General features: G+C 39.9%; 1 protein-coding gene across 1 annotated transcript in view; it reads right to left on the reverse strand.

Moving 5' to 3' along the window:
- Nucleotides 1–22,783, reverse strand: part of dennd1b (DENN/MADD domain containing 1B) — a 108,491-nt gene continuing 85,708 nt past the window's right edge. The window contains exons 16-22 of the mRNA XM_053635168.1: nucleotides 22,517–22,557; nucleotides 15,699–15,746; nucleotides 15,380–15,436; nucleotides 14,855–14,941; nucleotides 3,972–4,054; nucleotides 3,454–3,673; nucleotides 1–3,306 (exon numbers count right to left, since the gene is read on the reverse strand). Of these exons, the coding sequence (XP_053491143.1) occupies nucleotides 2,758–3,306; nucleotides 3,454–3,673; nucleotides 3,972–4,054; nucleotides 14,855–14,941; nucleotides 15,380–15,436; nucleotides 15,699–15,746; nucleotides 22,517–22,557 (1,085 nt within the window). The 3' untranslated portion in view covers nucleotides 1–2,757. The remainder of the gene's footprint in view (nucleotides 3,307–3,453; nucleotides 3,674–3,971; nucleotides 4,055–14,854; nucleotides 14,942–15,379; nucleotides 15,437–15,698; nucleotides 15,747–22,516; nucleotides 22,558–22,783) is intronic.

A 22,783-nucleotide genomic window follows, 5' to 3' on the forward strand; every position in this document is an offset into this window, starting at 1 on the left:
ACGACCAGTTTGATGTTAATGATGAAGTGGAAATGCTTTTGTTTGTGGAGAGTGAATGTGAGACTAACAGCAGATTTTTTTTTACAATTCAGTCACTTAATTCTGTTAATATGAATTAATAACATTCAATAAGTTAAGAAATCTTACTTTAATCTTCAGAATTGAGTTCATGTGTTAATGTTAATTAATGTGTTTTGTGTTGATGAGACCAGTTACTGTCAAACAACCTGTTGAAATGGAGAGAATAAAGTTTTTATTAGAATTTCTTACGGAATTCTTTTAAATGAATCATTATTAATTTAAAAGAAGGCATAAAAGGCAGAACTATCGGTATCGGCCGATGTCACTCTGAATAATTGGTTATCCGTATCGGCTGAGAAATTTAGTATCGGTGCATCTCTAGTCTCTATCAAAAACACATCCTCACACTAATTCACTAGGTCACGGACTGAGAGTACCATCGAGAGCATTTTGTGAAATCCAGTCGCTTTATATTATTGGCAATAATTAATGCTTATAAATAAATGTAAAAAAAAAAAAAGTGAGTCCATAAATTAAACCAAACAAATGTCATTTAATTATGACAAAAGAAATGGCACCGTATAAACAAAAAACGGGCCAGTCTGTCTGCACATAGCCGTAAGACTTGAACAAATCCCACAGCTGACAGAATATTTTGATTATTTTCAAGATTCAAGATCAATATTATTGATATTATTACATATTTTTATTGGCATAGAAGTGAGTCAAAATAACGTCCACCTGTTATTCAGGCTTTACCCTGATCGTTTATTTACTGCTGCCAGCTGTCTGTGCACATGGAACTTTTATGGAGTATTTGTGGGTGTCACTACATGCAAATAAGATGTGTCGGGGACACGCTTGGTAATTTACAGGTGATTGGCACTCATCAACATACACATGCAAGTACGAAGAAAATCAGCGCTTCCAAAAACGTTGTAAAAAACGTTGTCTGGATTGGTTTACACAAACATTTAAACACAACTTTACTAAAAGTTTGATCAATGAGGCCCACTTGTTTGGTTAAGTAATACCACTTTGAACAGGGTCATAATATAGCAGAATACATCATTATTTAAAAATTAAAATGACTCCGAACAAGACACAGGGCTTTCTGTTTAAATACCTGATAAATACCTTAAAGCCATGACAACTTGACCATACAGAAAAAAGTCATACTGATAACACATGGAATGTTTTGTACCACCACATAAGCAACACACACACACACACACACACACACACACACTATGGGGTGAGGTTAGCTTTTAAAATGTCTGATAGATTGATAAATGGAATAAATCACCACACATAAGATGCTTAACACATCAGCCCAAACGAATCATGCCCTTCGTGCTGGACAAGTCGAAGCTGAATGTGAATTGTGACTGAATTGAATTGAAACTGAACACTTGAAATACAATATCTAAACCTTCTGGGAGGGGGTTAATAATATATTGTCTAATTGTATAACGTGAACAAAAATGAAGTTTTTTTTTTTTTTTTTTTTTGCGCTAGAACTGCCCATATTTTCCATTTCCATCAAGCACTCCAAGATTCAGCATACTTGTATTAAAACACTTTGTGGCTACAGTAACGAAGAAACCAGGATCCTGTTTTCACAAACCATACCCATGTGTTCACCTACAGCTCGGTTGACATGTCCTTTAGAGGCAAGTGTCGTAAATGAAAACACAAAAAAATAAACAAACAAACAAAAAAAAAAACAATGCTGCATAGCATCTACTGTACAGAAACGCCCAAGTTCACCATATAAACACTATAACTAAAGAAAACACTAACCTGAGAAGAGTCTTGGGAAAAGAAGCATTACCTACATTGTAACAAAACATGCTGTTCTTTCTGAGGTATACATGTACACCACACAAAAAAAAAATTAAGAATGACTTACAGCTTCAGACATCTAAGGTAGCATGAGTCCAGATTCATGGTTAAAGAACACTGCATAGTACCAGAAGCAAATCAGAAATACGTTTAAGGCATACTGTTTTGTTCAAAAAATAGTCTTTAGTAAAAATATATTAATTTGGACAGAACCTTGTTCTCTAAAAATTTAGAGTTACAGTGATCAACTTATGTACCTGTTTAGAAGTGCAAATTACTGGCTTGGAATCACCTCACTCATTTTCAGTAAGCGTTGTTTCCTGGTCAGGGGCACGGCTGATCCGATGCCTGTCCCAGGAACACTGGGCATAAGGCATGTAATACACCCTAGATGGGAGCCCAGTCCATTACTGGGGACTGTGAGCACACACACAAACACACATTGGCACACTTATTTACACCAAGGAGCAATTGATCTTAACCAATCCAGCTACTGGCATGTTTTCAAGAGGTTGGAGGAAGCTGTAGCACTCAGAAGAAACCCACAAACACACAGAGAGAACATGCGTAACACACAGACAGCAACCTGAGCTCCGGGTCGAACCATGGATCCTGGTGCTGTGAGACAGCAATGCAACCTGCTGCTGTGCTGCTCCTTGGAATCACCTACGATACACTAATCATTTCACCAAACAACCATACCAACACCCATTAATCAAACCATTCTTAAAGTAACTACAAGTATGCACAGATAAAACTCAGTAAATGATGCAAAAAGTAGCTCTGATTCAGAAAGAGAATTGTGTACATGTAGGAAAGGAAGAAGGAGGCTCACATTCTCAGCTTTTGTCCAATCGTGTACTGTACAGTACTGTTGTGGACTGGCCTGAGTTACAAGTTAGAGTTCAGTGCTGCACTGAGGCGACACTCAATTTCCTCCAGCAAGCCTTTTTCCTGCACCACGGCCTCCTCTTGGACCATCTCTTCTCTGTTGCCTTTGTTCTCTTTCTCCCAAGGAATAAGAAGTGAGGACTGCCTATTACTTCCTCCATGTTGTGAAAGCTCCTGGTAGTGCCTCAGAGTCTCTCTGGATAGGACTTTCCTCCTCAGGCCACTGCAGCCCTCTGTCTCTGGGCTCAGTTTCAGGTCCGAGGGAAGCTCTAGCTGGACAGGAGGGCTGGCGCTCTTGCCTATTTCAAATGCCAAGGGCTGAGTGGGAGGCTCCGTGAGAGAATTCCTCGTGTCTGCAAGGGTCTCGCAGGGTTTGGTAGAAGTTGCTGGCAGCGAGCGAGTGCTGCATTGGCGACGAGGAGAAGGAGGGAGGTGCTTGCCATTGATGGCGCTGTCATCCTGCCCCATGTTCCAGCCACTCTGATCTCCACTAGTGGACGTGCCCACTTCACCAGCCTGAACTGGACTGGTCTTACCTAGAGACACATTCTAAAGCAAATGGATATACCATACAATTTGTCAATGTTGAACTTTTTTGTATATATGCATTTGTTCAGAGGGTAAAAAGAACGCAAGGTATGACATTAGGGAAACACATGAAAGAATTCCAAGAACACCGAAACAAGCTTGCCTCACCGTGGTACTGCAGTCGATCTCATCCATGGACCTGAAGAAATCAAGGCTCTTGGCTGAGGAGAGTCTTGAGCCATGATCTAACGTAGTGGTGCTCAGTGAATCTAGGATCTCTTCCAGCAAATTCATTTGGCCTGTCTGTCCTGCCTCATGGTCCAACTCGCACGAGTCATCACTGTCCTCCATGTAGAATGGCATCTCCCCACTGTCCTCTGAGGAGATTCTATAGCCAAGCACACACAAATCAGGAAAGATACAAAGCTTCAGTAGAGTAGATGTCAATGTGAGAGAAATGATGAACACTAGATGGCAGTATTGCTATAGCTGAAGGACATTTTAAAGTGTTAATACACTGCTGGAGGCCAGCCAGTTCACCAAATTCACAGGGGATATTTATAGAGAATTATACATACATATATATATATATATATATATATATATATGTGTGTGTGTGTGTGTCTGTGTGTGTACAAGTAACAGTTGACTGTCATAATGATGATTGGCTCAACTCAGGCCCTTACTTGCTAGCTGTGTCCAGTTCATCTTCCGTGTCAATGGGATAGTCCGGAAAGTCGGTATACTTATGGGAATTTTGATTCTGGTACTGAAAAAGAAAAAAAAAAAAAAGATTTATTATTTTTTTTTAATGCAACCATTAGGAGAAGAACTATTGAGCCCAAATTTGCTCAGCATCCAGCTTACGGCCATTACGTGTCTATTTTCCACCAGTTCTTACAAAGAGACAACATTAATTCATCAGTCCAGTGCAGCCCACTCAGAATGCTAATCCCTGAGCTTTGTAACACACCTGTGCAACACTTTTAATTGGCAAATTAAAGAAGTGAAGAATTATAGGGCATGGCCCCATGCTGTGGCTCCAGGCTTGGCGGACCGTCATTAAATAGCGTTCCGCGACACATGCGCGCGCGCGCACACACACGCACACACGTATCTATGAACAGTCACAAACACAGCCCATAAACGGCTGCTTGCCACATTATCAAAGCAGACTGCTAAACTTGAGGTCATTTACAGTGTCCATGCTAGGAGACAGGAAACACGGTCCTTGACAGATGTGGGATGTGGGGGGAAATGGTTCACAAATTTGATTGGCTTTGACCAGACGATGGCCAATCCACCAATTCATCTCATTTAAAGTGCATAGGCAGCAGTCACAGAGGTCAAGTGGACGTGCGGTCTATAAGCCTTCCAAAATGGTTAATCAGCACCTTCTGCAAAAAAAATAAAATTAAATTAAAATAAGAACAAAAGGAGAAGAAAAAAATATATAGGAAGCGTGTGTGACTGCCACTTAAGACCCTTTGAATAAACAGGAACACATGTTGGGCTCTGATTACCCTGTTCACTGGTAGCTGGGAGCTATAATGAAAGTGATTACAGGGAAGTTTAGACCTTGAATTCTCCAAAAGGCTTTAAAGGATTCTTGCCAGGGCTGTAAATTTGGACTGTGAGCCACTCTGGCCTGGAGTGAATTGACTTGGTGCACCTGCGAAACAGTGACATTCATTTGCAGAGTGTTTATGAGCGATGGCAAAATTATTGAATGATCTTCAAAACTGCAGAACCTTAACCTGGATCTTAAACCAAGGTCTCAGTGCCCCTTGGAAATCTGTAATTAAAAACACTTACACAAATTTGCAATTCAACCACTCAGTGCAGTGCTGTTGTCCAGCATTGCTTTAGAAGGCTGTCAGTCTATCCTTGATGGACAAAAAACTTTTAGAACTGCCTTAGACCCACTGAGGCAACGTCTGTGCCTGTAACGTCTTTTTTTTTTTTTTTTTTTTTTTGGTATTTTGCAATGCATTCATTCATTGTTAGTTTATGTAGCAGGATTTTGTTGTGTACAAGTTGAGTACACTGGTGTCAATGCCTTCTCTTCATAGAACAGCAACATGAGTCAGACACATATCTCTACACCTCCCTACACATGGAGAGGTTAATACACACATGATAGACAATCATTTCCTATCAGACTCACACATACCAGAAAAAACCGCACCATGATACTGAATTCTGCTGAATTGTGCTAATTTGTTTTCATATACTATCCTACTATGATTGTGCAATTCTTTTGGAAAAAAAAAAAAAAGGTGGTTTATGACATTTGAGAAAGTCACAAGTCACTGACTCATGCAATCTCTCCTTAAACATACTGCCTCACTAAACCAACGACATGGACAATGATGCAAAAAATAAAGCTTACAAATAATACTTGCTCATTTTGCCTTTCATATTTTCCATGGTTATATGCAGTACATTTGAAAGAGGCCAAGAAAAGACACAGCATGTGAAATAAAAGAATAAAATGGTTTAAGCAATCAGACTCAGCCTGGCCAAAACCACTAGTTTGGTGGTTAAAACAAAAGAAGGCATGAGCATGTGCCTATTTGACTTTGTTATATATGCACTAAATCAGAAAGGACATATTGAGCTGCCACAGCTTGGTGTCTGCATATGTAACTGCTCGTTCAGGTTCACTCAGGCTGTTGGGAAACGGAGCTGTGCCGAGTCTGACTAATGCACAGATAGTCACACAAACGAAGTCTTCCCACTCTTGAGTTTCTTCAATTGTAGACTGCAAAATCGCACAATGGTCAATGGTTTAACGGCGCATTGTGAGTGTCAGAATGCACATCGTTTCCATTTCTCTGCATTTAGAGGACTGTTCTGACAATGAAGCTTGAAGTCTAGAATATTCTACTAATAAATCATCATTATGTCAATAGCAGTTATCTTCATCAGTGGATAATTTCTATAGGCTACGTTGCAGGGCTTTGCAATTCCGCCTGTTCCTTTTATACTGGATGATAGCACGGATCGTGTTATGTGTTTCACATGCCGATTTTAGACAGTCCGCTGATCTCATTCGCTTGGCAGGCTTGGAAGGCATGCCTGGAAAACACAAACAAACTCTCTCAGTGCCTTTAGAGCCCATGCCGCAGCCAAACCTTTGACTGGCTTATGCTGAAAGACGCCTTCAAGAATATCAGAGGGAGGCGTTTTGGCCCATCACATTTTTTAAAAGCCAGCCTTCCTTGTCTGTCTGTCTGTGTGTGTGTGTGTGTGTTGGAAGCACCCAGTAGATGGCAGTTTGGTTACGACTGAAACAATATTCCCATCCTAAGGGGCTAAATTCTGCCAGCCATTAAAAAAACAGTGCATCCATCACACCATAGCCATGCAGATGTGCTGTTTGCTCCTCAGGTCACATGAAGCTGCCCAGTAGCCAAGAGCTCTTTCTCGATTTGTATGTCGATGTTTTCTGACAACCAACAAATCTGTCCCAACTCTGGCAGTCCTCCAGACTCACAATGAGTCACAGTGCGTTCTCACAAGCACACAGAGGCACATGCAACCACAAAAATATGAATCGGATAGCATGAAAGATAAATTTGGAATAAAAGGCTGATGAAGAGGAGTCACTCTAAATTGTTGGTTAATACAAAATTCATCAGCAGGGAGAAAAAATAAAAAAATAAAAAGACAGTTGATTTGAGATTTCAAAATCTCATATGTATATTTAAAACAGATCAGACAGAGCATGAACAATTAAAACTTCTGTTCAAGGTTTGAATATGGATTTGTTGAAGATGTGCTGCAGATCAAACATGTCTCTTTTTTAAAAAGAAGTTCGAAGAGGAGGACAGTATCATCGGACACATTAAACCGTAACAGCACTCCTATGATCTGGTCACTGCATAAAGCAGTATGGAAATGAAGCTGGAGGCCTAGGAGCTGCAAGCAGAGACATCTATGAATTATACACTACTTGAGCAGGGCTTTCTTTCATATGCAGAGCTGCTCAACTGGCTTTGGCTGAGGGGGATACATCTGCCCTTCTCATCCAGTGTGTGTGGTTTTATACGTGTGTGTGTGTGTGTGTGTGTGTACTCCTTCCCCATAGGCTGTGTGCCATATTCATAGCCATCGCACTCGCATACACATACACAAACATTTCACTCAAGAGAAGCAGGACCATGCAGATGAGCAGCAATCAGCTTCACAGGGCTCCAGGCCATGCCACAGACACCCAGAATGCCATCCACAGGCTCGGCCAGGAAACCTTCATTTCACCTCCTTCAGCAGTCCCAGCAATTCATCATGCTAAGGTTATTCATTCCTGCTGACCACATTAACTAGGAAAACGCAGGATGTCTTGCTTATAATACATGCAGGCAGATCTTCCCATTGGAATACTTCTGTAGCTATGTGATGCAAACAGAATGTAAGAAACTAAAGAGACAACTATTAAAAGGTGAATCAAGGCAAAATTGAGTAATTACAGGTTTCCTTTGTAAACAGCGCCATTGCTGTACTGGAAGATGTATTAGACATACAAAACACTTCATCCGGTCATAGTGTTGACTTTCTTTGAAGATAATGATGACTGAACTGCACTGCTGATTGATTTAGCCATTGATCGTGCTGAGGGCCTTTGTGTCAACACCACAGCGTTATACACAAGAACACACTTGCAGTGCCGGATATGACATCCTTTGTGTGGGGGTGTAAAGTCCCGAGGGCCCCGTTACTGTAGAGCTGAGCGAGGAAGGATGAGGGTGGCAGGGGGTCAGGTCTCTCTCTGAAAGGCCCTAATTGGAAGACCTCTGGCTCTACACCTTTTTGTACTGCTTATTCAATACCCACACCTACCCCCCAGGTTCACTCAACCACCCACCCACCCACCACACACACGCACACACACACACACGCACACACGACACAACAAATGACCAAGCTAATTAAAAGGGTGAAAGAATAGTCAGTGATCAGATGAGGTGAGCTTGAGTTTAAGGTCTGGCCCCGGTCTGAGCACTCTTTTTTTTTTTTTTTGTCAGCATAAGCAAAGATGGAGTCATGGAATCATCAACCCACGAGTCCATATGACAGTTTAAGAGAAAGATATAGCAGTTCCCTACCTGGTATTAATAATCATAGGGCCAGGTTTTTTTTTTGGCAATTGGCAATAGTGTCTCTGTATCATAATTGGATACGTAAAGACGTGCCTCCAAAAGCTCTGCACAAAAAGGAGAAGTTATTTGCCATTTTTAATGATACCATAGAAGAACCTGAATTTAAAAAAAAAAATCCTCATTTTTGGACTGTATTTTAGTTTTTCACGAACTTGAAGTAAGGGACTCTACATGGGCAAAAATGAAGAGAACTACTTGGAAAATCAATTGCAAATGTGCCACAGCCCCATTCCTCAGTTTTAAATCACAGACACTGAGGGTTATTTAATCTGACCTAGATTTTTTAAAAACCAGTTTATATAGTGATACCTTCCAGAAAGTGCTTTAAGTAATAGAATGATGAAATATAAATATGGGCAAAAAAGGCTGTCTTTATTGTTTAACCATTTGATCTTTTGTTAAAAAAATTCACAAGAGTACTCTGATTTGATAAACACAGCACAGGTTTATCAAATATATATATCTTTTTCTTTCTTTCTTTCTTTTAAATATAGGTGTGCAACAATTATTGGAACCCCTATGAATTCATATGAGAAAAATATATTTGTAGTATATTCCCACTGATATTTAAAAAAAAAAAAAAAAAAAATTGTACACCTGGGTGATTAGGAACAGGAAATTGTTCAACCATGACTTCCTGTTTCACAGAGGTATAAATGTGAGGTAACACACAGGCCAAATTCCCTTAGTCATTCATAACAATGGGTAAGACCAAGGAATATAGCTGTGATGTGCTGCAAAAGGTTGTTGAGCTTCACACAATGGGAAGTGGTTATAATAAAATAGCACAAGCATTGAAAATGCCCATTTCCACCATCAGGGCAATAATTAAGAAGTTCCAGTCAACTGGAAATGTTATGAATCAACCTGGAATTGGACGTGTGTCTATATCGTCTCAACGCTCTGTGAAGAGGATGGTTCGAGTGGACAAGAATCTCCAAGGATCACACCTGGAGAATTGCAGAAGTTAGTTGTGTCTTGGGGTCAGAAAGTCTTCAAAACTACAATCCGAAGTCACCTACATCACCACAAGGTGTTTGGAAGGGTTTCAATAAAAAAAGCCTCTACTCTCCTCCAAAAACAAACTCGAGCATCTTCAGTTTGCCAGACACTACTGGAACTTCAAATGGGATCGGGTTCTATGGTCAGATGAAACCAAAATAGAGCTTTTTGGTAATAAACACCAGAGGTGGTTTTGGAGCACACAGAGAGGTAGCCATATGGAAAAGTACCTCATGCCCACGGTTAAATATGCTGGTGGATCTTTAATGTTTTGGGGCTGTTTTTCTGGCAGAGGACCTGGACATTTTGTTAGATATACATGGCATCATGGACTCTATCAAATATCAACAGATATTAAATGAAATCCTGACTGCCTCTGCCAGAAAGCTTCAAATGGGCCGTGGTTGGATCTTCCAGCAGGACAATGATCCAAAATATACATCAAAATCAACACAAAAATGGTTTACTGACCACAAAACCAAGGTCCTGCCCTGGCCATCCCAGTCTCCTGACCTGAACCCCATAGAAAACCTGTGGGGTGAACTGAAGAGGAGACTCCACCAGCGTGGACCTCGAAATGTGAAGGATCTGGAGAGATTCTGTATGGAGGAACGGTCTCAGATCCCTTGCCATGTATTCTCCAACATCATCAGGCATTATAGGAGAAGACTCAGAACTGTTATCTTGGCAAAGGGAGGTAAAATTGTTTGGTATGTTTGTGAATTTTTTAAACAAAAGATCAAAAGGTTAAACAATAAAGATCATTTTTCACAGCCTTCTTTGCTCATATTTACCAAGGGTGCCAATATTAGTGGAGGGCACTGTAGGTAGAACATTTAATTGCATTTATTCAATGTCACCTACGTGTTTATTTTTATGATTTTTTTGGTATTTTCTAAGCTTAAATATGGTGAATACACATCCATTGAAGAGATATTGTGTCCTAAATTAATACAAAAATGAACAATAAATGTAGTGTGTGTTTGTGGGTTTTCTTTTGTTGTTGTTGGGTTTTTGTTTGTTTCTTTGTGTTGCAAGAAACTTGCCATAAAGCTTTAGAATATGTCTGTGCATCGGGACTGTGATAAAAAACATGAAATAAAATAAAAAGATGTGCAACTTTTTTTTTTTTTTTTTTTTTTAATATTGAGCAGTAAAGACCAGCTTGCTGAAGTTTGAGAGCAAGGTTGCCAGGTTTCAACAAAATCAAAAATCCAACTCGATCTCAAAAACAACAACAACAAAAAAAGGCTTGAAAATGTTCTCAGAAAAAAAAAATCATCACCAATGTCTTTTGGAGGGGAAACAAGTTAACAGTGATGTACATTTATGATATGTGGTATATATCTGCAGTTAACAGACATTATAAGGGGAACCTGGCAACCCTGATCACGGGAAATAAACGTTTATTAACATGATACTAATAGGAGATTACTAGTATTTGGTTTTAGCCAGCGCTAAACGCTGTCTTATTGAGTTCCAAAATAAAACCATCATTTTACAATATTTTTTAAATATTGTAAAACTTGTGTGCTCATTGTGCATATGTGTGTCATGGTAGATGATCGTTGTCCATCAATAGTGAAAGAAATGCTTTTTCTGGAAAATCTTACAGGCATTATGATGAAATGCCACTGAAAGGATTTTGACTCACTGAGAAACACAGAGCGAGTTCCAGCTTTAAAGCAGATTTTAAAAGTGTGTCCAGTGAACTTTTCCGATCCTTCTGAATGGAACAACCCCAATAAGTAAATCTGGTAAAATATTAATAGATGGCCTAAATAACAGTCTGCATACTCAGTCACATTAAATAGAAGGTGGAAAGATTGCCAGTTCTACAGGGCATCTGGTTCAGCAGTTCAATAAAGTTATCATAATTTGCGAATTTTTCAAGCATCCCTGTTGCGTAGTAGATTTAACCAAAAAAGGTTAAAAATTCACGTATAGACCACGCCCATTTCAACCAACTTGATCCGAATATGAAAACAGATACAAAGAACTAAACAGATACAGATAATGGCATTGTCTTATACCCCTGCAGTGTAAATATTACCATCATTACCATGAATATAAACCTAATGATGACACAAAGATAAAACATTCAACACCCAACAGTCTAGACATCAGGTTATGTATTTGCCTTCTGATGCAAATTTCTTGTTTTCTTCAAGAGATGCACTTGAGAGAATTCCAATAATAAAAATTTTAAACCCCTTGACCCTCAATACTGGCAGTATAAAATCTGATCAGTGATGTCCTGTGGCCTGAGTGTGAAAGAAGAGTGGTAAGAATTGAGGCCATCTACTGTGCCGATTTGGTGCCTGGGCTTGGCAACACATCACTGAGCCTCACACACACGCACATGTGCATGCACGCACACACACAAACACACACACACACACACACACACACACACACACACACACACACACACACACACACACACACAAACACACACAAAGACAGAGACACACACACAGGGACACCCAGAAAAAACACACAGACATACACACAGACACAATGATACGAACATACTCACAAACACCAATATCTACACACAGACACACGCAAACACAAAGAGTCCAGTATTGACACACACACACAGATACCCAGACATACACACACACACAGAGACACCCAGACATACACACAGAGAGACACACAGAGACACCCAGACATACACACAGAGAGACACACAGAGACACCCAGACATACACACAGACACACACACAAACACAGACACACACACAGAGACACCCAGACATACACATAGACATACACACAGACACACACACAAACACAGAGACACACACACAGAGACACCCAGAAAAAACTCACAGACATACACACAGAGACACGCAGAAAAAACACACAGACATACACACAGAGACACTCAGAAAAAACACACAGACACACACACACACACACACACACACACACACACACACACACACACAGAGACACCCAGAAAAAACTCACAGACACACACACAGACACACATACAGAGACACCCAGAAAAAACACACAGACATACACACAGACACACACACACACACACACACACACACACACAGAGACACCCAGAAAAAACTCACAGACACACACACAGAGACACCCAGAAAAAACACACAGACATACACACAGAGACACTCAGAAAAAACACACAGACACACACACACACACACACACACACACACACACACAGAGACACCCAGAAAAAACTCACAGACACACACAGACACACATACAGAGACACCCAGAAAAAACACACAGACATACACACAGACACACACACACACACACACACACACACACACAGAGACACCCAGAAAAAACTCACAGACACACACACACACAGACACACACACAGAGACACCCAGAAAAAACACACAGACATACACACAGACACACACGACACTCACATACAGACACAATGATATGAACATACTCACAAACACCAATATCTACACACAGACACACGCAGACACAAAGAGACAAGTATCGACACACACCCAGACACACACCCAGACACAGAGACTGTGAATGCCTATGAGCCTGGCAAGGGATTTAAAAAGATCTTCAAATTATTTGAAATACATCATTCCACTGTAAGGAAAATAATCTATAAATCGCGCAGATTTCAAACGACTACCAATTTGTAAGGACAGACATGTTTGGCACAGACCAAAGACAGTTTTTCAGAAGAAGCACCTCATACCAACTGTGAAGCATGGTGGTGGAAATGTTATGGTTTGGGGTTGCTTCGCTGCCTCAGGGACTGGACAACTAGTCAAAGCCTGGATTTGACTCCCATTGAAATGTTGTGGGGGGTGGGTTTGAAACGGGCAGTACATGCAAGAAAACCCTCAAACATCTTGCAACTGAACGAATATTGCATGGAAGGGTAGTAAAAAAAATTCCAGCAAGCCTGGTGGACAATCATACAAAACACCTACAAGAAGTTCTTTCTGCTAAAGGGGGCAATACTAGCTTCTGAGGCCCAGTGTGTATGTACTTTTTCCATAGAACAATATCAGATCTATTGAAATTTCTGTTGAATAAATGATTGAAAAAGCTCATTTTTCTAGTGGTTTTGGTCAGGTATATCAACATCATTAATAGACACTGTTTCAAAGAGGATCAAACGTTTGCTTGTCCAAATATGTCAAAAAAAAAAAAAAGCCAACAATTTCTATGGGATGTACTTATTTTTTCACATCACTGTACAAACACAGAGACCAATATCTACACACACAGACACAGAAATACATGTGCTCGCACACACACACACAGACCAATATTGACACACACAGACACAAAGATACACACACATACATGCACACAGACACAAAAATACACACATACATGCACACACAGATACAAAGATACACACACACACACATACACACAGACACAAAGATACACACACACACAGACACAAAGATACACACACATACATGCACACACAGATACAAAGATACACACACATACATGCACACACACACAAAGATGCACACACACACACACACAAAGATACACACACATACATGCACACACAGAGACCAATATTGACACACACACACAAAGATACACACACATACATGCACACACACACAAAGATACACACACATACATGCACACACAGACACAAAAATACACACACATACATGCACACACAGACACAAAGATACACACACATACATGCACACACAGACACTAAGATACACACACATACAAAGATACACACACAGAGACCAATATTGACAAACACAGACACAAAGATACATACACTCACACACTCACACACGTCTGACTAGCAGTAGACTTGTAACGCCTGACGTCCGACCAGGAAAATCCAAAAAAAAACCAAAAAAACCCAGCCTTTCAACTCGAAACTCCTACTCGGGAACTCGGAGTAGTCGTCTCAGCTACGAGTTCCTCCTCATTCAGTATGTGACGTCACATGGCCTCTCACAGCATCAAAAGTAAACAAAGCCACACTTTCTACATTAAATGAGTTATACTGCATATACACGAACATGCTTTAGATCAGTCAACATACAGACATATTCGCTTGTTAAATCTACAGATGTGCTGTTTCGAGGAAGAAAATATACCTCACTCGTCGCAGTTACCTGGCTAGAAAGTTTCTAAGAAAAGACGAACATAGAGGAATCCATGGTTTTTCCTCACTTTGTAGCTCAGACGTGTGAAGGTTGAAAATGACGCCATTCTCAGCGCCAGCTTCCCACATCCGAGGTGAGTCGAATGCAGCATTACTGGTGCACAAATGGGCGATTCTTTTATCAAATAGTCTGTTCAAGAACTCTCTGGTTGTGTGTGTGTGTGTGTGTGTGTGTGTGTGTGAGAGAGAATGTGTATACATATAAACACATTACGCTCACCCTTCTCTTCTGTAGCCTCCTCGGTGAAAGGCTTTTAGTGCTGGTGGGAGAACCTGTACAGTACAGACCACCTTCCTCCTCAGTGTCCTGCAGAAACACAAAGAAAGGGAGACGAGATCAGAGATCGAAAAGATGATTAAGAATTTGTAGTGTTAACTGAACAGTGAAGGGCATATTCACTTTATATCCCATAAACCTACAGAACATTCACATTTTCTTCATTCAATAATCCTTAATTCATGCATACATGGGGGCACACACACACACACATTCTACAGCCCATCATTTCTTGTCATGTACTGTGGCTAATCAAAGAGACACCAACAGGAAAGAAATAAAATGAGAAAATTATAGTACAATCAACTGTGCGAAAACAATCGAAAAGGTACGTCATGTGAAAGCACAACATGGCCGCCGATCATCAGAGACGCGCATGTTCAATTTATTCTCTCGAACGAAGTGATTTCATAAACTAGAGTTCGCTTAGTAACCGGACCCTCCAATCTGAAAATGTGAACGTCTCACCTTAAGTCTCATCCGGTCCTTCACACCGCGTAAGCCTTTTTTTGCATGAACTTTTGCCTTTAAGAAGAAGAAGAAAAAAAAACACACCAGAATGCATCATTTAAAGAAAATCCAACTAAATTAATTATAACTAACGAAATGAATCGGAACACTAACACTAATATTGTGTAGCATAGTGTAATAATATAGTGCAGTGTATAGTGCAATAAATCGCATGCTGCATTAGAGAACAGACTTGTCAATGTCTTAATGTCTTAGGCAAAGCGTTTGATGGTTAGTATTTAAAGCAGAATTTGCACTATATAGAAAGAAACCTTACAATCTTGTAAGCAGATTTCACCGCCGGACTCGCCTTATTCACGCCTCTCTGTGTGGGGAAAAAATGATCAGTAATCATTGAATGAGAAAACAGTCTGATTTTTGTTTTAATCGTGTTTAATAGTAACAAAAAAATTATATGTAACTATCCAAAATAGAATATACTTGACACACGGTTATATAAACAGTGTTTCTCAAATACCGTTAGAGTGTACATTCATTTACCACACACTATCCTTGCATTTTATTCCTCACTGACTCACTCACTCATTCATTCACTCACTCATTCACTCACTCACTGTCTCTCATTCATTCATTCACTGTCTCTCAATCACTGTCATTCATTCACTGTCTCTCAATCACTCTCATTCATTCACTGTCTCTCAATCACTCTCATTCATTCACTGTCTCTCATTCACTCTCATTCATTCACTGTCTCTCAATCACTGTCATTCATTCACTGTCTCTCAATCATTCACTGTCTCTCATTCACTCTCATTCATTCACTGTCTCTCAATCACTGTCATTCATTCACTGTCTCTCAATCATTCACTGTCTCTCATTCACTCTCATTCATTCACTGTCTCTCAATCACTGTCATTCATTCACTGTCTCTCAATCACTCTCATTCATTCACTGTCTCTCAATCACTGTCATTCATTCACTGTCTCTCAATCACTCTCATTCATTCACTGTCTCTCAATCACTCTCATTCATTCACTGTCTCTCAATCACTCTCATTCATTCACTGTCTCTCAATCACTGTCATTCATTCACTGTCTCTCAATCACTCTCATTCATTCACTGTCTCTCAATCACTGTCATTCATTCACTGTCTCTCAATCACTCTCATTCATTCACTGTCTCTCAATCACTCTCATTCATTCACTGTCTCTCAATCACTCTCATTCATTCACTGTCTCTCATTCACTCTCATTCATTCACTGTCTCTCAATCACTGTCATTCATTCACTGTCTCTCAATCACTCTCATTCATTCACTGTCTCTCAATCACTCTCATTCATTCACTCTCATTCATTCACTGTCTCTCATTCACTGTCTCTCATTCACTGTCTCTCATTCACTGTCTCTCAATCACTGTCTCTCAATCACTGTCATTCATTCACTGTCTCTCATTCACTCTCATTCATTCACTGTCTCTCAATCACTCTCATTCATTCACTGTCTCTCAATCACTCTCATTCATTCACTGTCTCTCAATCACTCTCATTCATTCACTGTCTCTCAATCACTGTCATTCATTCACTGTCTCTCAATCACTCTCATTCATTCACTGTCTCTCAATCACTGTCATTCATTCACTGTCTCTCAATCACTCTCATTCACTGTCTCTCAATCACTCTCATTCATTCACTGTCTCTCATTCACTCTCATTCATTCACTGTCTCTCAATCACTGTCATTCATTCACTGTCTCTCATTCACTCTCATTCATTCACTGTCTCTCAATCACTGTCATTCATTCACTGTCTCTCAATCACTGTCATTCATTCACTGTCTCTCAATCACTGTCATTCATTCACTGTCTCTCAATCACTCTCATTCATTCACTGTCTCTCATTCACTCTCATTCATTCACTGTCTCTCAATCACTGTCATTCATTCACTGTCTCTCATTCACTCTCATTCATTCACTGTCTCTCATTCACTCTCATTCATTCACTGTCTCTCAATCACTCTCATTCATTCACTGTCTCTCATTCACTCTCATTCATTCACTGTCTCTCATTCACTCTCATTCATTCACTGTCTCTCAATCACTGTCATTCATTCACTGTCTCTCAATCACTCTCATTCATTCACTGTCTCTCAATCACTGTCATTCATTCACTGTCTCTCAATCACTGTCATTCATTCACTGTCTCTCAATCATTCACTCTCATTCATTCACTGTCTCTCAATCATTCACTCTCATTCATTCACTGTCTCTCAATCACTGTCATTCATTCACTGTCTCTCACTCACTCTCATTCATTCACTGTCTCTCAATCACTGTCATTCATTCACTGTCTCTCAATCACTCTCATTCATTCACTGTCTCTCAATCACTGTCATTCATTCACTGTCTCTCAATCACTGTCATTCATTCACTGTCTCTCAATCACTGTCATTCATTCACTGTCTCTCATTCATTCACTCTCATTCATTCACTGTCTCTCAATCACTGTCATTCATTCACTGTCTCTCAATCACTGTCAATCATTCACTGTCTCTCATTCACTCTCATTCATTCACTGTCTCTCAATCACTGTCATTCATTCACTGTCTCTCACTGTCATTCATTCACTGTCTCTCATTCATTCACTCTCATTCATTCACTGTCTCTCAATCACTGTCATTCATTCACTGTCTCTCATTCACTCTCATTCATTCACTGTCTCTCAATCACTCTCATTCATTCACTGTCTCTCAATCACTCTCATTCATTCACTGTCTCTCAATCACTCTCATTCATTCACTGTCTCTCAATCACTGTCATTCATTCACTGTCTCTCAATCACTCTCATTCATTCACTGTCTCTCAATCACTCTCATTCATTCACTGTCTCTCATTCACTCTCATTCATTCACTGTCTCTCAATCACTCTCATTCATTCACTGTCTCTCAATCACTCTCATTCATTCACTGTCTCTCATTCACTCTCATTCATTCACTGTCCCTCAATCACTGTCATTCATTCACTGTCTCTCATTCACTCTCATTCATTCACTGTCTCTCAATCACTGTCATTCATTCACTGTCTCTCAATCACTGTCATTCATTCACTGTCTCTCAATCACTGTCATTCATTCACTGTCTCTCAATCACTCTCATTCATTCACTGTCTCTCAATCACTCTCATTCATTCACTGTCTCTCATTCACTCTCATTCATTCACTGTCTCTCAATCACTGTCATTCATTCACTGTCTCTCATTCACTCTCATTCATTCACTGTCTCTCATTCACTCTCATTCATTCACTGTCTCTCAATCACTCTCATTCATTCACTGTCTCTCATTCACTCTCATTCATTCACTGTCTCTCATTCACTCTCATTCATTCACTGTCTCTCAATCACTGTCATTCATTCACTGTCTCTCAATCACTGTCATTCATTCACTGTCTCTCATTCATTCACTCTCATTCATTCACTGTCATTCATTCACTGTCTCTCATTCACTCTCATTCATTCACTGTCATTCATTCACTGTCTCTCATTCACTCTCATTCATTCACTGTCATTCATTCACTGTCTCTCATTCACTCTCATTCATTCACTGTCATTCATTCACTGTCTCTCATTCACTCTCATTCATTCACTCACTGTCTCTCATTCACTCTCATTCATTCACTCACTGTCTCTCATTCATTCACTCACTGTCTCATTCATTCACTCTCATTCATTCACTCTCATTCATTCACTGTCTCTCAATCACTCTCATTCATTCACTGTCTCTCATTCACTCTCATTCATTCACTGTCTCTCATTCACTCTCATTCATTCACTGTCTCTCAATCACTGTCATTCATTCACTGTCTCTCAATCACTCTCATTCACTCACTGTCTCTCATTCATTCACTCACTGTCTCTCATTCATTCACTCTCATTCATTCACTCACTGTCTCTCATTCATTCACTCACTGTCTCTCATTCATTCACTCACTGTCTCTCATTCATTCACTCACTGTCTCTCATTCATTCACTCTCATTCATTCACTCACTGTCTCATTCATTCACTCACTGTCTCTCATTCATTCACTCACTGTCTCTCATTCATTCACTCTCATTCATTCACTCACTGTCTCTCATTCATTCACTCACTGTCTCTCATTCATTCACTCACTGTCTCTCATTCATTCACTCTCATTCATTCACTCACTGTCTCTCATTCATTCACTCACTGTCTCTCATTCATTCACTCTCATTCACTCACTGTCTCTCATTCATTCACTCACTGTCTCATTCATTCACTCACTGTCTCTCATTCATTCACTCACTGTCTCTCATTCATTCACTCACTGTCTCTCATTCATTCACTCTCATTCATTCACTCACTGTCTCTCATTCATTCACTCTCATTCATTCACTCACTGTCTCTCATTCATTCACTCACTGTCTCTCATTCATTCACTCTCATTCATTCACTCACTGTCTCTCATTCATTCACTCATTTTCTCTCATTTATTCACTCACTGTCTCATTCACTCTCATTCATTCACTGTCTCTCATTCACTCTCATTCATTCACTGTCTCTCATTCACTCTCATTTATTCACTGTCTCTCATTCACTCTCATTTATTCACTGTCTCTCAATCACTCTCATTCACTGTCTCTCAATCACTGTCATTCATTCACTGTCTCTCAATCACTGTCATTCATTCACTGTCTCTCAATCACTCTCATTCATTCACTGTCTCTCAATCACTCTCATTCATTCACTGTCTCTCATTCACTCTCATTCATTCACTGTCTCTCAATCACTGTCATTCATTCACTGTCTCTCATTCACTCTCATTCATTCACTGTCTCTCATTCACTCTCATTCATTCACTGTCTCTCAATCACTCTCATTCATTCACTGTCTCTCATTCACTCTCATTCATTCACTGTCTCTCATTCACTCTCATTCATTCACTGTCTCTCAATCACTGTCATTCATTCACTGTCTCTCAATCACTGTCATTCATTCACTGTCTCTCATTCATTCACTCTCATTCATTCACTGTCATTCATTCACTGTCTCTCATTCACTCTCATTCATTCACTGTCATTCATTCACTGTCTCTCATTCACTCTCATTCATTCACTGTCATTCATTCACTGTCTCTCATTCACTCTCATTCATTGTCATTCATTCACTGTCTCTCATTCACTCTCATTCATTCACTCAGTCTCTCATTCATTCACTCACTGTCTCATTCATTCACTCTCATTCATTCACTCTCATTCATTCACTGTCTCTCAATCACTCTCATTCATTCACTGTCTCTCATTCACTCTCATTCATTCACTGTCTCTCATTCACTCTCATTCATTCACTGTCTCTCAATCACTGTCATTCATTCACTGTCTCTCAATCACTCTCATTCACTCACTGTCTCTCATTCATTCACTCACTGTCTCTCATTCATTCACTCTCATTCATTCACTCACTGTCTCTCATTCATTCACTCACTGTCTCTCATTCATTCACTCACTGTCTCTCATTCATTCACTCACTGTCTCTCATTCATTCACTCTCATTCATTCACTCACTGTCTCTCATTCATTCACTCACTGTCTCTCATTCATTCACTCACTGTCTCTCATTCATTCACTCTCATTCATTCACTCACTGTCTCTCATTCATTCACTCACTGTCTCTCATTCATTCACTCACTGTCTCATTCATTCACTCTCATTCATTCACTCACTGTCTCTCATTCATTCACTCACTGTCTCTCATTCATTCACTCTCATTCATTCACTCACTGTCTCTCATTCATTCACTCACTGTCTCATTCATTCACTCACTGTCTCTCATTCATTCACTCACTGTCTCTCATTCATTCACTCACTGTCTCTCATTCATTCACTCTCATTCATTCACTCACTGTCTCTCATTCATTCACTCTCATTCATTCACTCACTGTCTCTCATTCATTCACTCACTGTCTCTCATTCATTCACTCTCATTCATTCACTCACTGTCTCTCATTCATTCACTCACTGTCTCATTCATTCACTCACTGTCTCTCATTCATTCACTCACTGTCTCTCATTCATTCACTCACTGTCTCTCATTCATTCACTCTCATTCATTCACTCACTGTCTCTCATTCATTCACTCTCATTCATTCACTCACTGTCTCTCATTCATTCACTCACTGTCTCTCATTCATTCACTCTCATTCATTCACTCACTGTCTCTCATTCATTCACTCATTTTCTCTCATTTATTCACTCACTGTCTCATTCACTCTCATTCATTCACTGTCTCTCATTCACTCTCATTCATTCACTGTCTCTCATTCACTCTCATTTATTCACTGTCTCTCATTCACTCTCATTTATTCACTGTCTCTCATTCACTCTCATTCATTCACACACTCACTGTCTCTCATTCACTCACTCACTGTCTCTCATTTACTCTCATTCGTTCACTCAGTCATGCTCTCACTCTCTTACTCTCATTCACTCACTCACTCACTCTCTCATTCAATCATTATCTTATTCACTCATTCCCTCACTCAATCACCCATTCACTCTCTCTCTCACTCACTCACGAAATAAGCCTACTGTTGGAGCGATACTAGGCTAACATGCTAAATGCCTACAATGTTCTATAATGCCATGGTGTGTACATCCCAAGTCCTGACCAGCAGGTAAGAGGTGAAGACGCTTTTATAGATTTGTGTCAGTCAGGAGATATGAACTTTATATGAAACCTTTTGAAACTGGCACTCCGAAGAATTAATTCGGTATAACAGGGGGGAAAAAAAGAGAGAGAAAAGCATGGCATATGGATAGGGAGGCTCCTCTCTTTTGTTCAGCCTATTGAGTAATGGCTGTGTTTCCTGCCAGAATCCATGTGTCATCTCAGATGACTGGCTGTCATATCACATCAGTGTCGCCTCTACATCTCAACTGTTCTGCCTCCATTTTTCGTTTGCTATGGCATGGCTGCCTGACTTTTATGCGCTTCAAGAGCAACTGGAAATGTTTAATCACTTACGCATCACTGAGAGACAAATATGTTTCAGCCAATGGACATGATTACTGAGGTGAAATGAATATTCATTAGATGAAACAATTCTGCAGTACACTTCTGCTTACCTTCACGGTATGCATCCACTGTTGATAAGACCTAGAATTACCTGCAGATGTAAAAGGAGCATAAAATGACTCATCAGTTCACACAGCAAAACGTCATTATTATTATTTTTTTTATTTAAAGATGTTCACACCAATATAATAGAAATTTCAGATCTTTTACACACTTCAGTCATGTTACAATAAATACGCCATAATGTCATTTGTTAGCCAATCATATACGACTTTCCCTCCTAACCTGCAAGGATATTTCCAAACATAAAAGGTGTT

Source organism: Ictalurus furcatus, chromosome 10 (genome assembly GCF_023375685.1).
Source record: "Ictalurus furcatus strain D&B chromosome 10, Billie_1.0, whole genome shotgun sequence".
Lineage (NCBI taxonomy): Eukaryota > Metazoa > Chordata > Actinopteri > Siluriformes > Ictaluridae > Ictalurus > Ictalurus furcatus.